Source organism: Oncorhynchus nerka, linkage group LG14 (assembly GCF_034236695.1).
Source record: "Oncorhynchus nerka isolate Pitt River linkage group LG14, Oner_Uvic_2.0, whole genome shotgun sequence".
NCBI classification, from domain to species: domain Eukaryota; kingdom Metazoa; phylum Chordata; class Actinopteri; order Salmoniformes; family Salmonidae; genus Oncorhynchus; species Oncorhynchus nerka.
The window spans coordinates 59,961,234-59,978,997 of record NC_088409.1 but is presented as its reverse complement, the minus strand read 5'-3'; the positions used below and the strand labels follow the sequence as shown (position 1 = coordinate 59,978,997).

At 45.8% G+C, this 17,764-nt stretch overlaps 3 protein-coding genes across 5 annotated transcripts; all 3 read left to right on the top strand.

Annotated features, from left to right (window-relative positions):
- The first annotated feature begins 1,839 nt into the window (after positions 1-1,839).
- On the top strand, positions 1,840-6,101 carry LOC135575054 (pleckstrin homology domain-containing family G member 3-like). Its single transcript, XM_065027214.1, has 9 exons — positions 1,840-2,351; positions 3,415-3,546; positions 3,811-3,993; positions 4,220-4,312; positions 4,419-4,505; positions 4,715-4,748; positions 4,889-4,966; positions 5,187-5,282; positions 6,064-6,101. Exons 2-9 carry the CDS (start codon positions 3,481-3,483, stop codon positions 6,099-6,101), a joined length of 675 nt encoding a protein of 224 aa, XP_064883286.1. The 5' UTR covers positions 1,840-2,351; positions 3,415-3,480.
- LOC135559662 (uncharacterized) lies at positions 5,195-8,563 on the top strand. Of its 3 annotated transcripts, none has more exons than XM_065000219.1 (5): positions 5,195-5,282; positions 5,717-5,910; positions 6,064-6,312; positions 6,532-8,181; positions 8,476-8,563. In XM_065000219.1, the coding sequence occupies exons 3-4, from the start codon at positions 6,145-6,147 to the stop codon at positions 8,155-8,157; spliced, it is 1,794 nt and encodes a 597-aa protein (XP_064856291.1). In that variant the 5' UTR covers positions 5,195-5,282; positions 5,717-5,910; positions 6,064-6,144; the 3' UTR covers positions 8,158-8,181; positions 8,476-8,563. The 3 variants fall into 3 exon arrangements, with proteins under 3 accessions (XP_064856291.1, XP_064856289.1, XP_064856290.1); XM_065000217.1 differs by having other exon boundaries at positions 6,064-6,318; XM_065000218.1 differs by lacking the exons at positions 5,195-5,282; positions 5,717-5,910 and having other exon boundaries at positions 5,933-6,318.
- On the top strand, positions 8,487-15,110 carry LOC135575053 (proline-rich protein 36-like). Its single transcript, XM_065027213.1, has 3 exons — positions 8,487-9,198; positions 9,526-9,632; positions 12,126-15,110. The coding sequence occupies exons 1-3, from the start codon at positions 8,487-8,489 to the stop codon at positions 14,136-14,138; spliced, it is 2,832 nt and encodes a 943-aa protein (XP_064883285.1). The 3' UTR covers positions 14,139-15,110.
- The last annotated feature ends 2,654 nt before the right edge of the window (positions 15,111-17,764 follow it).

The following is a 17,764-nucleotide window of genomic DNA, read 5'->3' as shown; positions in this document are numbered from 1 at the left end:
AGCCAAGCTGTCTTCATCAGGGTATAATCACAAACACTGCGGGATGACTCGTTTATATAGTGTCAAAAGACACAGGTGTCTGTAATCATGGCCATGAGTGGCCTAATATCATTGGTTAATAATCAAATATTAAAATGTCATACAAAGAACAGCATTCACACAAATGGATAGCATACGATCATAGATTAATTTGACTATACAAGTTTACACACAATTACAATGGCAAAGTCACAATAATCACAAGAATGGCTTCAGATCAAAGTCTACGTTGAGACCGAAGGGCGCAAGGGTCTTTAAATTAAAGATCCAGGCAGCCTCTCGTTTTAACAATAAATTATCAAGGTCACCCCTCTCCTAGGAGGGTGACATGTTCGATGCCAATATAACGCAGAGACGAAATCCAGTGGCCTGCCTCCAAGAAGTGGGCCGCAACTGGATAAGTAAAGTTTTTACACCTAATGGTACTACGATGCTCTGAGATACGTACTTTTAATTCGCGCTTTGTTTTACCTACATAATTTTTACCACAAGGACAAGTTATACGATAAATAACTGCCTTAGTGGAGCACGTAATAACACCTTTTATTGGGATCGATTTCCCTGTTTGTGGGTGTTTGAAGGATCTACATTTATAAGTGCCATTGCATTGAGCACAGCCATTACATTTGTAATTTCCATCCAGTAGGGGCGCAAATAGACGTTGTTCAGAATATCTTGGGGTGGTAAATCAGAGTTTACCAATTGGTCTCTGAGATTTCTGCCCCGCGAGAATACGACCAAGGGAAGGTCCGAAACACATTACCGAGACTATCATCGGATTTTAGAATGTGCCAATGTTTGTGAACAATTCCCTTAATTTGTTCAGAGCACTTTGAATAGCGGGTAGTTAGAACGCAAGAATGCGAGGCTGACCTTGAAAAAGGTCATGTCTGGTTTTGTTTTGAATTTTCTCAATGGCAATATTAATCTGATCATTCTTGTAGCCCCTCTCCTCGAACTTTCTTTGCATCTCAGCCATATTTCTGTCGAAATCGGACTGTGTTTTGCAAATTCTTTTGATTCGACAGAATTGGCTGTAGGGCAAACTATTTTTTAAGGGAAGTGGGTGACAACTATCAGCCCTCAACAAACTGTTACGATCAGTAGGTTTCCTGTAAAGGTCAGTGTATAGAACATTATCTTCACACAAGATCAGAAGATCAAGAAAACTGATTAGACGTGTATCAAGATTGCATGGTAAATGTCAGATGCTCAGAACAGGAGTTAAGAAAAGCATGGAACGCCTGGAGCTGTTTTGCATCACCCCTCCATAGAACAAAAATATCATCAATATACCGTTTCCAAATAATGATGTGAGGCAAGAAAACATTTTTGAGAGGATTGAAAATAGACTGTTTCTCCATGTAACCCACATACAAATTAGCATAGTTAGGAGTCATGGGGGATCCCATAGCAGTCCCTTTGTAAACCCAATCTAGAATACCTCATAATCAAATGCTGACCGTATTACCTCCCAAGAGAATTCTCTTCCGTTATAGTCACAACCGTGTATATTCCCCCTCAAGCCGATACTACGACAGCCCTCAAATAACTCCACTGGACTCTATGCAAACTGAAAACCACATATCCTGAAGCAGCATTTATTGTTGCCGAGGATTTTAACTTGCTAAACTAATCTGAGGAAAACACTACCGAAGTTCTACCAACACATTGATTGTAGCAAATCTGATCGTGACTCCATTTTCTCCTCCTTCCTATATGCAGAAACTCAAACAGGAAGTACCCGTGCTATGGACTATTCAATGCTGGTCTGACCAATCGGAATCCATGCCTCAAGATTGTTTTGATCACGCGGACTGGGATATGTTCCAGGTAGCCTCTGAGAATAATATAGGTGAACACATAGATACGGTGACTGAGTTTATCAGGAAATGTATAGGAGATGTTGTACCCACTGTGACTATTAAAACCTACCCAAACCAGAAACCGTGGCTAGATAGCAGCAAACGAGCAAAACTGAAAGCGTGAACCACCACATTTAACCATGGCAAGGTAACTGGGAATATGGCAGAATATAGACAATGTAGCTATTCCCTCCTTAAAGGTAATCAAAAAGGGAAAACCTCAGTACAGAGACAAAGTGGAATCGCAATTCAATGGCTCAGACACGAGACGTATGTGGCAGGGTCTACAGACAATCACGGACTACAAAGGGAAAACCAGCCACCGCAGACAGTGACCTCTTTCTTTCGGATAAGCTAAACACCTTTTTCGCCCTCTTTGTTGATAACACAGTGCCACCAACATAGCCAGCTACCACAGACTGTGGTCTCTCCTTCTCCGTGGTCGATGTGAGTAAGACATTTAAGCGTGTCAAAAGCAATCACGTTTGCATGTGAAAACACAAAATCCTACTCATTATCTACATGCTTCATCTAACCTAAACTAGCCACTTTTGTTTTGAGGAAACTTTTCCGTGGGCTTTGAACGGAGCATCTTAATCACACCCGGGCCAGATAATCGAATCCCTTCATTGTCTGGTGCACCGGTGTTGTGTGGAGCTGCTTGCGGACATGAGGTGCTTCCCACTGAGCAGCTGTACCACAGTGTTGCAGGCGGTAGCTAACGTGGCCATTTAATGATTTTTTTTTTTTTTTTTACCTCCTATGATTTTATTTCAAGTAGGATAGCAGCCTACACAAGAAATAACTCATATTGAAAACCATTTAGATGTCACCTTGATACATACATACAGTCGGCAAAAACACAGAGGCACAATGCCCTTCGCTCTCGCTTGCCAAGCACTTACTGTCCCGCAACGGTGTGGGAAGGAGATGCCTAGTAGCCAACGTTAGGGTGACAGTCACAGTAAGAACACACACATGATCAGTACTTTTAATAAAAAAATAAACAATCGTCAGTTTTTATAACCGAAATTTTTAAATTACTGGTGTAAAACTAACAGTGAAATTACAACCCAGACTCATCCTCTGGCTTCAAAACAGAAGTTCTAACTCTTGCGGTACAGTAGTCGCCTTGTTACTCCTTTCCTTTCGACACACCCACACGTCCATACTCCGGTCGCCATATTGAGCTGCAGCTACCCCCTTCTCGTTATACAGACACTAACGCTTCGAACACACCAACAGCATTATCTGGATGTGTATGTAACAAACGCTTAACATTCCCCTTCTGCTACCATTTCTGTCAAGCCGTCTACACATACAGTTTGTCGTATTCGTTCGATAAATCCAACATATGCATCACACCGAACGCACTGCAACTGCCTCTGCAAGGCAAACGCAGCGTTTCATTTGAAAAGAATGTAATTCTGGTGTGCCAAAATGCAATAACACTGACGGTGTGATCGAAGCGTAATAGAAGACTAACCTCACTATCGCCCCCGTGTGGCAGGAGCTGGCCAAACACTTTGATAAAAGTGACCCTGGCTACGAGGTAGTGGAGGATGCCATCATCACCATGACAGCCGTGGCCTGGTACATCAACGATATGAAGAGGAAGCAGGACCATGCCGTCAGGCTGCAGGTATGGACCACCATACAGCTGTTGTCATTGAAAATATAACAAAGAAGTTAGCTTTTGTTGCTGATCATAATCTATGACCCTGAACTGGCTGTAGAGGTCAGAGGTTAAAAGTCAAAAGAGGTTAGAGGTTGCAGAGGTCTTTGGACACCTCAGTCTCCACTACATCTGGAGGTCTTTGGACACCTCAGTCTTGACTACTGTTTTTGAAGATCAGAGGTCAAGCTGAGGTTAACACAAACACTGTTTTTCTTTTGACTCTGGCAGGAGGTTGAGAGCTTGTTGACCAACTGGACAGGTCCAGACCTGAGTGGCTTTGGGGAGCTGGTGTTGGAGGGCGCCTTCAGGGTTCAACGGGTCAAGAAGGAGAGGGCATTCTTCCTCTTCGACAAGATGCTGCTTATCGCTAAAAAGAGGCTGGAGCATTTCATCTACAGCACCCACATATTTGTGAGTGACTCGCGGACACCGGAATGAATTGATCAGATTATTGTGTTTCTGTAAATGCTAGGAGCATGTATCAATAGAGATGACGCCTACACCAATCAAAAAAGTATAATGTTTTTGTTGCTTGATTCTCTATCATGTACTGACACCCTTATTTCCCCTCCACTGTCGTTCCTCTCGTCTTTCACTCTCCCCTTTCCCTCATCTCTCTACCCTCCTCTCCAATCAGTGCTGTAACCTTCTTCTCGTAGAAACCATGAAGGACCCCCTGTGTTTTAAGGTGTCCGATCAGACCATCCCCAAACAGCAGCACATTGTACAGGTACGTGTAAACCACTATCAAATTACAAGTGAACCACTATCAAAGGACAGGACATTGTATTGTGTCAGGCCAGTGTACTTGAACTACCCTCCTACCCATGTTACAGACCAAAAACCAGGAGGAGAAACGCCTTTGGCTGCACTACCTCAAGAGGCTGATAGTGGAGAACCATCTTGCCTCTCTACCCCAGAAGGTAAGGCTTATTGTACATTACTGTAAATGTTGCCGATATGAATGGCAATACTTTTCAGCCAATACAACACTGAAGGCTGTGGCTAAACTGAAACAGAGAATATTGTAATCACTCTGTTAGGATGTGCAGCCACCTTGTGGCTGTTTATAGTTACCGCAAACACTGTCACAGGTTGAGCAATCATTGAAATACCCGGATGTATTTTTCAGGCAAGGCAGGTACTCGGTGACAACTTCTGTCAATGTGAGTTTCATGTCATTTCAAACCATCATACGTTCATACACCTACACTTTTTGCACTTTCAATTTACACTGTATTTGACACCAATTGTGCACAGTTTACAATCATGCACAACTCAGTAACTCGCCATTTATTTTTCACAGCTCCTCAGTTTGATCAGGATCGGTTAAAAAAATCATCTCCAAGATGCGATGAATACCATCGAGGCAGACGCCAATCAGGTCAGGACAAGCCATTCTTACCTGTAATGCACCTAGTGTCTACTTTGTGTGTCAACGACTTTACTGGTTTTAAGCATATTTTTTTACCCCAAAGTTGGATGAGGGTGATGGCTTCTTCTTTGTCATAAATCTAACAAATAACAAAGCCATTTTGCCATGTGCCTGTCTGGTCTGTGTTTGTTGAGTTAAATTAATTCTGTGTGTGTGTGTGTGTCCAGAGCCCCAGAGTTCATCTACACCCCAGAGAAGGCCAAGAAGAGCCTTCCCCTGCTGCTGGAGGGGAACCTGTCCTATCGCCGTGGCAGGAGGCAGTCTGGTGAGACTTCATGTCTATAGACCAGGACCTGTCCACAAAGCGTCTCAGAGTAGGAGTGCTGATCTAGGATCAGTTTAGCCTTTAGATCAGAATGAATAAGATTATATGGACAGATCCTAGATCAGCATTCCTACTCTGAGACAATTTGTGGATACAGGCCCAGGGCCCACATACATCAAGAGCCTCAAAGCAGAAATGTTTATCAAGGATCAGTTTTGCCTTTTAGATCATATTTGAATCAGATGATATGGACAAGGAGGACCTGATCCTAGATCAGCACTCCTACTCTAAGACGCTTTATGAACAAGGGCCCAGAGAGGAATCACTCACTGCACAGGACTTGGACTAAACATACAGAGCTTGAAAATATGAATTCATAAATGTAATAATTGGAAATGACTCATTCTTAAATGCTTATGGCTGTTTCTTTCCAGCTCCAACTAAAGACTTGGAAACAGCATATCATGGTGAGAATTTTCTTAAAGGATTCTTGTTTATCTTGTTTCCTTGTAGTGCTTCAGTCTGTCAGGGCTGAAAGATTTGGTACGTTTTTAATGGAAAGTAAACACACCCTTGTTTGTTTCCCCCAACCATTCCTATCTTCTCATGACATCCAGTCTCTTCAAAGGTAAGCTTGATTCAGACTGGTTTTTCCCCTATCCACCCACAACTGTCATACACATCAGATGATATCTCATTTGCAAGAATAGTACATGAGTAGTACACCTTCCCTTCCTGACATTCTCCATCTCAGTGTTGATGTTCATGTCCATCTCCACAGGCTGGCAGCGAGGGGGAGCTGTGTCCTGGGGCAGATAGCCTGGGATTCTCAGGCAGCACCAACACCCTGGCCTCCTCTGTGATGGAGGTGGAGGCTGAGGCAGAGCGTCCGGACCCCTGCCTGGGCCTGGAAGAAGAGGACCTACCCCCCCTGAGCGCCCCACCCACCCTCTCCATCACCGAGGAGATCATGCAGTTCATTAACCAGAGCCGCGTGCGAGAGGGCATGGCCGAACTCAAGCCTGACATAGTATGGGTGGGCTATACTCTCTTTCACAATTCACACACTATTAAACAGCTGCCATGGATTTGAAGCAACCTGTGTCACTTGTCTAGTCACTAGACATCAGTGTCTAGTTTTATGAGCTATCAATTTAGTGCTGCATTACTTCCCCATGTACGTATAGTAGGAGATGCGGGGATGACTTGACTTTTTTTTTTTTTTGTGTCTGTTTCTGTCTCTCCACAGGATTCACCCCTGGATGAGTCTCTGGAGGACCCAGCAACTGAGCCACATCCATGTCCACTTGCTCAGCAAGGAAATTACCTGCTGCTTGCTTCCCCTACGGAGGAGACTTACGAGTCACAAGACCCCGATCCCAATAGTCCAGAGGAGATAACAGTGCAACTGGAGGGGAGCAGAACCAAAATGGAAGACCAAACTCTTCCACCATGTCTGTCCAGGGAATCCTCAGAGGAGGGTGGTTGTGAAGAGGGAGAGTCAACACCTTTGCCAGCTGATGTCATAGAGGAGAGGCCTCAGGAGGAGAGCACATCAGCCAAAGAAACCGGGACAGTTGGGGAAAGAAATGCATCCGAGGTGGAGGACGATCAAACGTTCAAAACCTCGACGCCACTCTCTCCTGTAAACCTCCCAGACGAAAGAGAGAGGGAGAAGGAACTCTGCTCTGACCTTCCCAACGAGGACAAGCCCCCAGAAGCTCCTCTCTCTGTCCCAGAGCACACTGTACAGAGCCCTCTGGCGCACAAGAAAGAGACCCAGCTCACCAAGTCAGACAGGCAGATCATCGAGAAGATCCGCAGCTACTACGAGGCGGCTGAGGCCGAGGCAGGAGAAGCAGGAGAAAGTGACAGCAGCCCCACCGCCAGGAGAAACAGCTTCTCCCTCATCATCCCCACCGGCCTGGTCAAAGACTCCGTGTCCCACTTTGCTGTCTTTGGCCACCAGGACAGCCTGTGTGACTCGGAGAGCGGGCGCTCCGATGGGGGGGCAGAACCAGAGCCTGAGTCAGAGCTCCCCTCTCCTCTTCCGTCAGTTCCTGACCAGGGAGAGGGAGCCCTCAGCCCAGATTGTTCCTCCACTTCTGCTGCTGGTTCCCAGGAAGACCACAGCCAGGCACCAGGTCAGGGTGAGCCTGCTCTGGAAAAATGTAGCAGGTTTGAGCCAGGGAGTGAGCTGCCCTGCACAGAGCTGATGAAGGATTGGAAAGAGAAGGAGAAAGTAGGAGCCCCTGTTAGCACAGAGAGGGAAATCATACCAAACCTGTCAACAGACATCACCAAAGAGCCCTTATTCAGCGACGAAGCAGCCAAAGTGATCACAAAAGGCCAGCAGGTAATCAATGGCCACAAACCAAGTCCAAGTGATCCGGACACAGAACCTAAAGAGGCCCAGAAAGACTCCACTGTCCCTCCACCTACAGGTCTTCATGACAGTAAGACCGCCCCAATGTCCCAGGCTGGGTGGGGTACAATCAGAGACAGGAGCTCCCTCACTGGGAACCTAGAGGGCCTACCCAGCCAGATCAAGGTGGGCCGCTGGTCCCGCCACTGTAAGATGGTGTCCTCCAGCCGGACCCTGTACGAGGGAGCAGCGGTCGCAGACGTGGCGGGGATAGGCCTGTTCGAGGCCAGCCCCGGTGATCCATGTCTGGTGGAGAACTCCGAGAGAATCCTCAGTAAAGTTCAAATGCTGGCTCGAATGTACAGCGCCAAGGCCAGCATCATGAAGGTGCCACTTCACCACAAGAGGTGTGTGTGGGTCATGCACCGTGGACCGTCACCACCAGGCACAGCGTCCCTCCTCAGGCCCAGCCGCTACAGCAGCAGCATCAGGAGGAGAAGATTACAGTAAAACGAGCTCAGAGCCATTCCACTGGTCAGTACCTTTAGCATCCTGTATAAATGGCTATGATTTGATTAGATAGTGTAGTGGTGAGGATATGTAAAGACTTGTTGGTGTCTTATTGTTGAATTTGAGTTGTTTTAGTAAGCACTGCTAAATAATGGAAGAACACATATAAACTGTGGTTTACCATGATTGATAGTGAAAGTAAAGCCTTCATATGGTTGGTCAGGAAACACAACAAATAAAACATGACATGCAAAGCCTCCATATTGTTTATCAGTGAATGACAGTGTTTAGGCTGATTTTTTTACATTTAATTTACAGGCTGCCAGGAGATGACTTCAGTTTCCTCAGAACCCCAGCTCTTTGGCCACATCCTTGTCAGTGAACAGCTGTCCCCCACCTACCGCCAGCAGGAGAACAGCTGCGCCCTGACCGGACCCAGGGACAGTGTTTCCAACCTGGAATCCACATCCATTGCCTCAACCCCCTCCTCCCCTCTGACTACCCCACCAAAAACCTCTCAGGTTAGGCCTGAGGAGGTAGTGACTACTGCTCTGGAGGGGAAGCTTATGGGGAACCAGTCTGAGGAAGTAATCTCAGGAGCTGAGATGCGGAGGCTTCACCCCAAGAGGGCCTCCCCAGTCCAGGAAGGCCCCATCCAAGGGGTAGGGATGGAGTTTCCAGCTGATGGTTATCCAAGGACCCCAGAGAGGTCTGTGAATCTCAGCAGGACTTGGGCAGAGCAGAAAGGACATAATCTGTACTCCATTAGGGAAGATCCTGCTCTGGGGGCAGTAGCAGCCTCTTTAGCAGGCCCATGTGGGAACAAAGACTGGTCTCCAGGGGTTGGAGCTGCAGAGGAGCTGCTGAAGACCATTCAACAGCAGGCTCCAACTGAACCAGAGACAAGCCAGGTGGTGAAGCCAGACAAAGCCTGTTTAAACACCAAGATAATGCCGCCTTATGTGGCCGGTGGGGCTGAGAGGGGAGCTCACCCCAGATGGCCCCTGGTCATCAAAGCGAAGCTGAATCCACCAAAGCCAAGTCACAAGATGGCACTCTAGATGATCGGGATGTTTCACCTGCGGCACCAAAGATTTCCTCCACATCTCCGACACATCTCCCACACAACAGAGGCCCATCTCTGGGCTAACTGAGGGGTCAAACCCCTTAGTGTGGAGTCCCACTCAGTCGCCTATGACTGAACCCATGCAAGCCACACATACATCTGGTCAGAGAGTCAAGGAGTGTCAAGTCCCAGAGGATCCCAAAGGAAAAGAGTGGGACATGGTTCCCCGTCCATGGTCATCGCTCCAAAGCCTGATGCCTACACCTCCGTCAGGGGTGCAGTCCTCTGACTGTCTGCCTAAGTTCACCAGCCAAAGACCATCCAACCTGCACCTGCCCACTACCAAGGGCAGAAGGAGCCTCCCTATGAGTTGGAACGGATCAAACAACGCCACACTCCCCAGCCAAAGGTACAGTATTTAATAGGGCTTAATACAGTAGTAACACAATTTCACCGGTCCATAGCTTCATTCTTCCACTAAGAATTCTTGTAGAATAATAGGCAGAATCTACTACATACCCTAAACCGATTTGTGATGGTAATGGGGGTCAAATGTAAAACTGGAGAAAGATTAAAGGAATGTGCCTCTGACCGGAAGTGTGCAAATACTGTTTCCTGTTTCTCCACTAAAGAGTTCTGACAGAAATTCTATGAATCAGGTAAAACAGTGTTATTCACAGAGTAGATGGAGTAGATGGAAAGAAAGCATTTTACAGTGCCTTCATAAAGTATTCATACCTCTTGACTTATTCCACATTTAGTTGTGTTACAGCCCAAATTCAAAATGGATTAAAATATATTTTTTTCTCACCCATCTACACACAGTACCCCATAATCACAAAGTGAATACGTTTTTAGAAAGTTTAGCAAATGTATAAAAAATGAAATACAGAAATATCCAATTTACGTAAGTATTCATACCTCTGAGTCAATAGATGTTAGAATCACCTTTGGCAGCAATTACAGCTGTGAGTCTTTCTGGGTAAGTCTCTAAGACCTTTGCACAACTGGATTGTAGAATACTTGCTAATTATTCTTTTTTAAATTCTTCGAGCTCTGTCAAGTTGGTTGTTGATCATTGCTAGACAGCCATTTTCAAGTCTTGCCATTGATTTTCAAGCTGATTTAAGTCAGAACTGTAACTAGGCCACTCAGGAACATTCAATGTTGTCTTGGTAAGCAACACCAGTGTTTTAGGTTATTGTCCTGCTGAAAGGTGAATTTGTCTCAGTGTCTTTGGAAATCAGACTGAATTAGGTTTTCCTCCAGGGTTTTGCTTGTGCTTAGCTCTATTCCCTTTACTTTTTTTAAACTCCCTAGTGCTTTCCAATGACAAGTCTACCCATAACATGATGCAGCCACCATGCTTGAAAATATGAAGACTGGTACTCAGTGATGTGTTGTGTTGGATTTTCTCCAAACATAACGCTTTGTATTCAGGACATAAAGTTAATTTCTTACCCACATTTTTTGCAGTATGACTTTAGTGCCTTATTGCAAACAGGATGCATGTTTTGAAATACTTTTTATTCTGTACAGGCTTCCTTCTTTTCACTCTGTCATTTAGGTTAGTATTGTGGAGTAACTCCAATATTCTCTTATCACAGCCCTTAAACTCTGTTAAATCACCAAATCTCTGAGTGGTTTCTTTCCTCTCCGGCAACTGAGTTAGGAAGGACGCCTGTATCTTTGTAGTGACTGGGTGTATTGATACACCATTCAAAGTGTAATTAATAACTTCACCATGCTCAAAGGGATAGTCGATGCCTGCTTTTTATTTATTTTTATCCATCTACCAATAGGTGCTCTTTGCGAAGCATTGGAAAACCTCCCTAGGCTTTGTGGTTGAATCTGTGTTGGAAATTCACAGCTCGATTTAGGGACATTACAGATCATTGAAATCATGTTAAACACTATTATTGCACACTATTAGTCCATGCAACTTATTATGTGACTTGTAAGGCAGATTTTTACCCCTGAACTTATTTAAGGGTTTGAATACTTATTAGCTCAAGACATTTCAACTTTTCATTTTGTATTCATTTGTAAACATTTCTAAATGCATAATTCCACTTGTATATTATGGGGTATTGTGTGTCGGCCAGTTACACAAAATCTACATTTGATCAATTTTACATTCAGGCTGGAACACAACAAAATGTGAAAAAGTCAAGGGGTGTGAATAGTTTCTGAAGGCACTGTAGATGCAAAGTATGTGAGAAGGCCCCTGACATGGAAATAACTGTGTTTTGTCATGAATGTCCAGGTCGTATCGAGTGGGAAAATGTTCAACAGTTCCTATTTGACTGTATATTAAAAAATAAATTGTTGTATTTTATTTTGTGTACATTGCAGCTAAGAGCTCAAATTGCATATACAAATGTACAAACGTACTATCAATGTAGCTTATTTTCACAAGACTGAGTAATCGCTGCCTGCACTCCCTCTCCTCTCCTCTCAATTTTGCTTCTCCTCAAGCCAAGTTTTGTGGCAGTGGCATTAATCAGTCCCTCCAGGGTTTCACAGGGATTTTCAGTGATAATATGCATGGCAATATGCGAAGATTTAGTTGAATTTGTAGCGAAAATGCACTGACGAGGAAAAAAGTTTGTTAACATGTGGCTTGATTGAAACATATTATGTGGTGAATGTGCAATGATTGGTTGAAATTCCGAGCACTCTTTTTGTACTGCGTTGATGGGTCACTTCTATGCGATAACATTGTGATGATTTGGTTTTTCTATGCTGAAATAGTGCGGTGATTGGTAAAAATTTGCAACCCCTCGCATATTGTGTGTGAAATTGTAGATTTTGCATAACAAATTGCCATCACAGAATCCTGGAGGGACTGATTAATGAAGTCTATTAATTTCCTCTTCTCTATGCTTTCCTTTGGTTATAGACTACCACCTTCTCCACTGAGGTCCAGAGAGCCAAGTCAGGATCCATCACTCCCATCCATCCATGCCTCTGGGTTGTCCCCCGTCAGACGGCCTTCCTCCCAACCCTCACTGGAGAGATCAGCCACCATGCTTCCAGGCATTGGCCAACCCATGGATGCCAAGCCCCCCTCTGCCTTCAGCCCCAGTCTCTACCAGCACTCTCCCTCCCCCATCAGGGGACTCCCCTGCTCCTCTCCCACCCCTTCTGCCTTGACCAAGTCCCTGGCTGCCTCCTGCATCAGCCAGTCCATCAGCCAGAGTCTTGCCAAGAAGAACACTCGCCTCCAGGACCATGCCACCCCTCACCCAAACAGTACAGCCCCTCTGGCTCCCGCTCCCACTGCATCCCCACTGAGGATGAGGTCTCCCTCCCCCAAACTCACCTCTGGCCCGAGTGGCCCCCTCTGAGTCCTGGCTATGCCCATGCTTCCTACACCAGAGATGGGAGCCAGCCACCTAAGTGTCCCCCTTCCCCTCTCCGGTCTACTTCAGTCCGCTCCAGCCCATGCGCATCCCCAGCCCCAGCCCTGTCCCCCCCACCGTATCGCAGCCAGCACTCAGTCTCCCCAGCCCCCCCAGTCAGCCTGCATCACACCGCCTTTTCCTCTGCCTCTCCACGGCCCAGGCCTGCTGTCCTACACCAGCCACGCCATATTGGTTTGAATGGAAACAGTAACAACAATAATAACAATAACACCACTAACGGAGGATGGGTCGTGAATCACCGGAAGCCACCGTTAGCGAGTGCCAATAGTATACCCCATCCCCATGATCCTCTTTGGAGTGGTTCTGCTCACACTCTTAACAGGGTGGCAAGGCCCTTCTCTGTCTCGGAGCCCAGCTCACGAGTGCAGTCCCCGTCCCCTTCTCCCTCCCCATCTCCATTCAGCAGGATCTGCTCTCCTCCCCCAGTCCAGAATCATACAGGCCCCCTGATGAACAAGCCCCCCAACCCTAGAAGCACCCGGGCAGGAGGGGCTTGCCCCTTCAATCACCTGGGCCTCTCCCTGGAGCTCCCCAGGGCCTCCTCAGCCTGCTCCTCAGGCATAACCTCCCCTCCGCCCATTGGGGTTCCTGCCAATGTCTGGGGAGTCGCCGCTCCTCAGCCGCGGAATGCCAAATTGGCATTTCCTTTCTCCTCCATTGCCTCACCCACATGGATAGATGTTTATCCCCCCTCCATTCAGAGAAGCTCCAGCACCACCTCCCCTCCCCCATCTGGTTTCTCGCCATGCTCTCCAACCCATTCTCAGAACCTGCGGAGGACCAAGGGAAGCAGCCTGCCCTTCCTTAGCCTGGCTGACCGACCACCCAGTCCAGTCAGGAATGGGAGGGGGTCTTGGGGAGAGAGCGAAGGGTGCGGGTCTGTGGGTGCAGAGCAGGAGTCTGGGTTGATAAGCCCCCGAGGGGGATCCTGCTCCTACAGTGGCTCCCCATCCTGCATCAGCCCCGGGGCCTTGTCCCCTGTCAGACTGGCCCCTGGGAAGAGCACCCACGGCGAGCAACACTTCACCAGCATTGCCTGGCCCGACGTGCGAGAACTCCTGACCAAGTATGACAGTGGGGACAGCCCTGACCAGAGTGCTCCAACCTCCCCTGTCTGGCCTCAGGATGAATGGGGTGACCCAGACCTTGGGGAGGACAGTTGCCGGAGCCACCTGATCTGTGCCTATGTGCCTCGGGCCTCCCCAGCCCCAGACACGGGTGCGCCCATCCAGTACCCTCACAGGAGTGAGCCAAAGCCAGAGGACGCCTCCTCAATGCAGGCAGCCAGAAGGACTCTAAAGACTAGCTATGCTACCACTGTGAACCTGCAGATTGCTGGCAGTGGACGTATCACTTCCTTCAGCAACACCCAGGTGAGCCTGAACCAGACCTTATCCCCCGTGGTAGACAGCCAGGGCAGACGGAGGGTCAGCATCAATGCCTGCAACTTTACCCTTCCCGTTCACCAGAACTGCAAGAGGCTGTGAGGGGCTACGACTGGGCGACCTCCTCCAAGGTGCCTTATGCCTCAGTGAAAGTCTAAATAGGCACTTTACCCAGAAACAGTGGTGATCATAGGGATCCTATGAGATATAACTCCAGGTAATATGGTAAAGAATTACATTAGACTTAATTGGACTGTAGATTGAATCACCTGTTCTTTCAGATGACAATCTGACAATGTCAGGAATTCTGCAACCAACCCCCATATCACCACCCGGCCACCTAGATCACTGTCCAACAGGACACCGACTGAACCCACAGACAAATTAGTTTGCCAGTGTCGTTTTTCTTCGTCTTTTTGTTGTTTGTTGTTTCAAAATCAATTCTGTTTATTCTGTTCAACAAAAAAAAAACGATGTCTTGTTTATCAAACTCCTGCGTTTGTGCTTGTGGCTGGCATGGTAAAAATGGTCCATTCTTTTTTAAAAAAATTTTATTTATGAACTAGTCTTATTTTGTCTGCATTTCTGGCACTTAATTGTATGTCTTTATTTTGCACAATGTCCTCAGCTGTGTGCGTAGTTAAGACGTGTCTGTGAAGGTAGCTTTTATTTCAGACCAAATCACGATGTTGATGTTTTTATGTGTTCTAACCTATGTAGTTTTACCAGTGGTTCATGTTGAAAAAAATACATGATTTATTTGGTTACACAAGAGCAGAAAATAAGGGAAAATAAGAGCAACAATGTTCAGGGAAAACAAAGTGCAAGAACATGAATGGTGACTCGACCAACATGCATTTTTATTGCTACACAACACAGTGTCTTCAGGCTACATTGGCCCGTTTTGATAGCATAGGCCTAACTACTTTTTTAAGTACAGTATTTAAATATCAGATTTGAAATTATGTGAACTCCCGTGGTCAAAAGACTCAAAGAACAACCACTGTGTCTATTACTGATGTGCATTTCAGTTATTTGTACTCCTATAATAATAAAAAAATATTAAAGACCCTTTGATGTTGTCTGTCTCCTTTATAAATCCTCCCATTATACATTATGATATTGATTAGTCAACATCCTGGAAAACATAGCTATTGTTGTAGGAAATTCACCACTAAGGACTCAAATTCAAAGTAAATTAAGCAATCTTTATTATCACGGCCCGGAGAGGTTCACAAACGCAATATAAGCCCAATGAAAACTTCCCTTTCAGTCCTTATATACTGCTACACATACAAGTTATATAACCATGATTTACATGATTCATTATTCATCATTAACGTTGATTCCTGCATGTGACTGACTGATACCTGACGAGGATTCTTCTCTCAAAGCTGAGACCTTGTATCGCGTATTTAGTCCCAGATATGATTTATTTTATTTCACCTTTATTTAACCAGGTAGGCCAGTTGAGAACAAGTTCTTATTTACAACTGCGACCTGGCCATGATAAAGCTGTCACGGCTCACATCGTAATGAGGATCAGACCAAAACGCAGCAAGGTATGTGTTCATGATTCTTTATTAACCAAAACACTTGAACAAAATAACAAAGTGAAAAAAACTAAACAGTTCTGTAAGGTGAATAAACTATACAGAAAACAACTACCCACAAAACACAGGTGGGAAAAGGGCTGCCTAAGTATGATTCCCAATCAGAGACAACGATAGACAGCTGTCCCTGATTGAGAACCATACCTGGCCAAAATATAGAAATAAAGAAACTAGAATGCCCACCCAGGTCACACCCTGGCCTAACCAAAATAGAGAATAAAAGGCTCTATATGGCCAGGGTGTGACAAAAGTAAAGCAGTGCGACAAAAACAACACAGAGTTACACATGGGATAAACAATTGTACAGTCAATAACACAATAGAAAAATCTGTATACAGCGTGGGCAAATGAAGTAAGGGGGTAAGGCAATAAATAGGCCAATAGTGGCGAAGTAATTACAATTTAGCAATTTACACTGGAATGATATGTGCAGATGAGGATGTGCAGGTAGAAATATGGTGTGCAAAAGAGCAGAAAAACAAATATGGGGACTTGGTTGGATGGGCTATTTACAGATGGGCTGTGTACAGCTGGAGCAATCGGTAACCTGCTCTGACAGCTGACGCTTAAAGTTAGTGAGGGAGATATAACTCTCCAACTTCAGTGATTTTTGCAATTGTTACAATCATTGGCAGCAGATATCTGGAAGGAAAGGCGGCCAAAGGAGGTGTTGGTTTTGGTGATGACCAGTGAAATATACCTGCTGGAGCGCGTGCTACAGGTGGGGTTTGCTATGGTGACCAGTGAACTGAGATAAGGCGGAGCTTTACCTAGCAAAGACTTATAGATGACCTGGAGCCAGTGTGTTTGGTGACGAATATGTAGCGAAGACCAGCCAACGAGAGCATACAGGTCGCAGTGGTGGATAGTATATGGGGCTTCGGTGACAAAATGAATGGCACTGTGATCCAATTTGTTGAGTAGACTGTTGGATGCTATTTTGTAAATTACATCGCCAAAGTCAAGGATCGGTAGGATGGTCAGTTTTACGAGGGTATGTTTGGCAGCATGAGTGAAGGAGGCTTTGTTGTGGAATAGGAAGCTGATTCTAGATTTAACTTTGGATTGGAGATGCTTAATGTGAGTCTGAAAGGAGAGCTTACAGTCTAGCCAGACACCAAGTTGTCCACATATTCTAAATCAAAACCGTCCAGAGTAGTGATGCTAGTCAGGCGGGTGGATGGGGGCAGCGATCGGTTGAAGAGTATGCATTTAGTTTTACTAGCATTTAAGAGCAGTTGGAAGCCACGGAAGGAGTGTTGTATGGCGTTGAAGCTCGTTTGGAGGTTTGTTAAAACAGTGTCCAAAGAAGGTCCAAAAGTATACAGAATGGTGTCATCTGCAAAGAGGTGGATCATAGAATCACCCGCAGCAAGAGTGACATCATTGATATATACAGAGAAAAGAGTCGGCCCAAGAATTGAACCCTGTGGCACCCCCATAGAGACTGCCGGAGGTCCTGACAACAGGCCCTCCGATTTGACACACTGATCTCTATCTGAGAAGTAGTTAGTGAACCAGGCGAGGCAGTCATTAGAGAAACCAAGGCTCTTGAGTCTGCCGATAAGAATACGGTGATTGACAGAGTCGAAATAATTGGCCTGGTCGATGAAGACGGCTGCACAGGTCTTTTATCGATGACGGTTATGATATCGTTTAGGAGCGTGGCTGAGGACCAACAGTGACCAGCTCGGAAACCAGATTGCATAGCGGAGAAGGTATGGTGGGATTCGAAATGGTCGGTGATCTGTTTGTTCACTTGGCTTTCGAAGACTTTGGAGAGGCAGGGCAGGATGGATGTAGGTCATATATAATCAAGATGGCGCCGATAGATAGAGCAGTCTTGCTTCTAGCTCCTAAGCATCTTTGCAGTTTTTTGTTTTTATGTGTTATTGGATAATAAAGTTGACGAGCTCAGGGTGAGTATCTCCTTCCAGAGACACATCAGGGATTGTAACATACTCTGTTTCACGGAAACATGGCTCTCTCGGGATATACTGTCTGAGTACATACAGCCAGTTGGGTTCTCAGTTCATAGCGCAGAATTGAATAAAGATTTCTCTGGGAAGAAGAAGGGCGGGGGTGTATGTTTCATGATTAACTACTCAGTGTGAT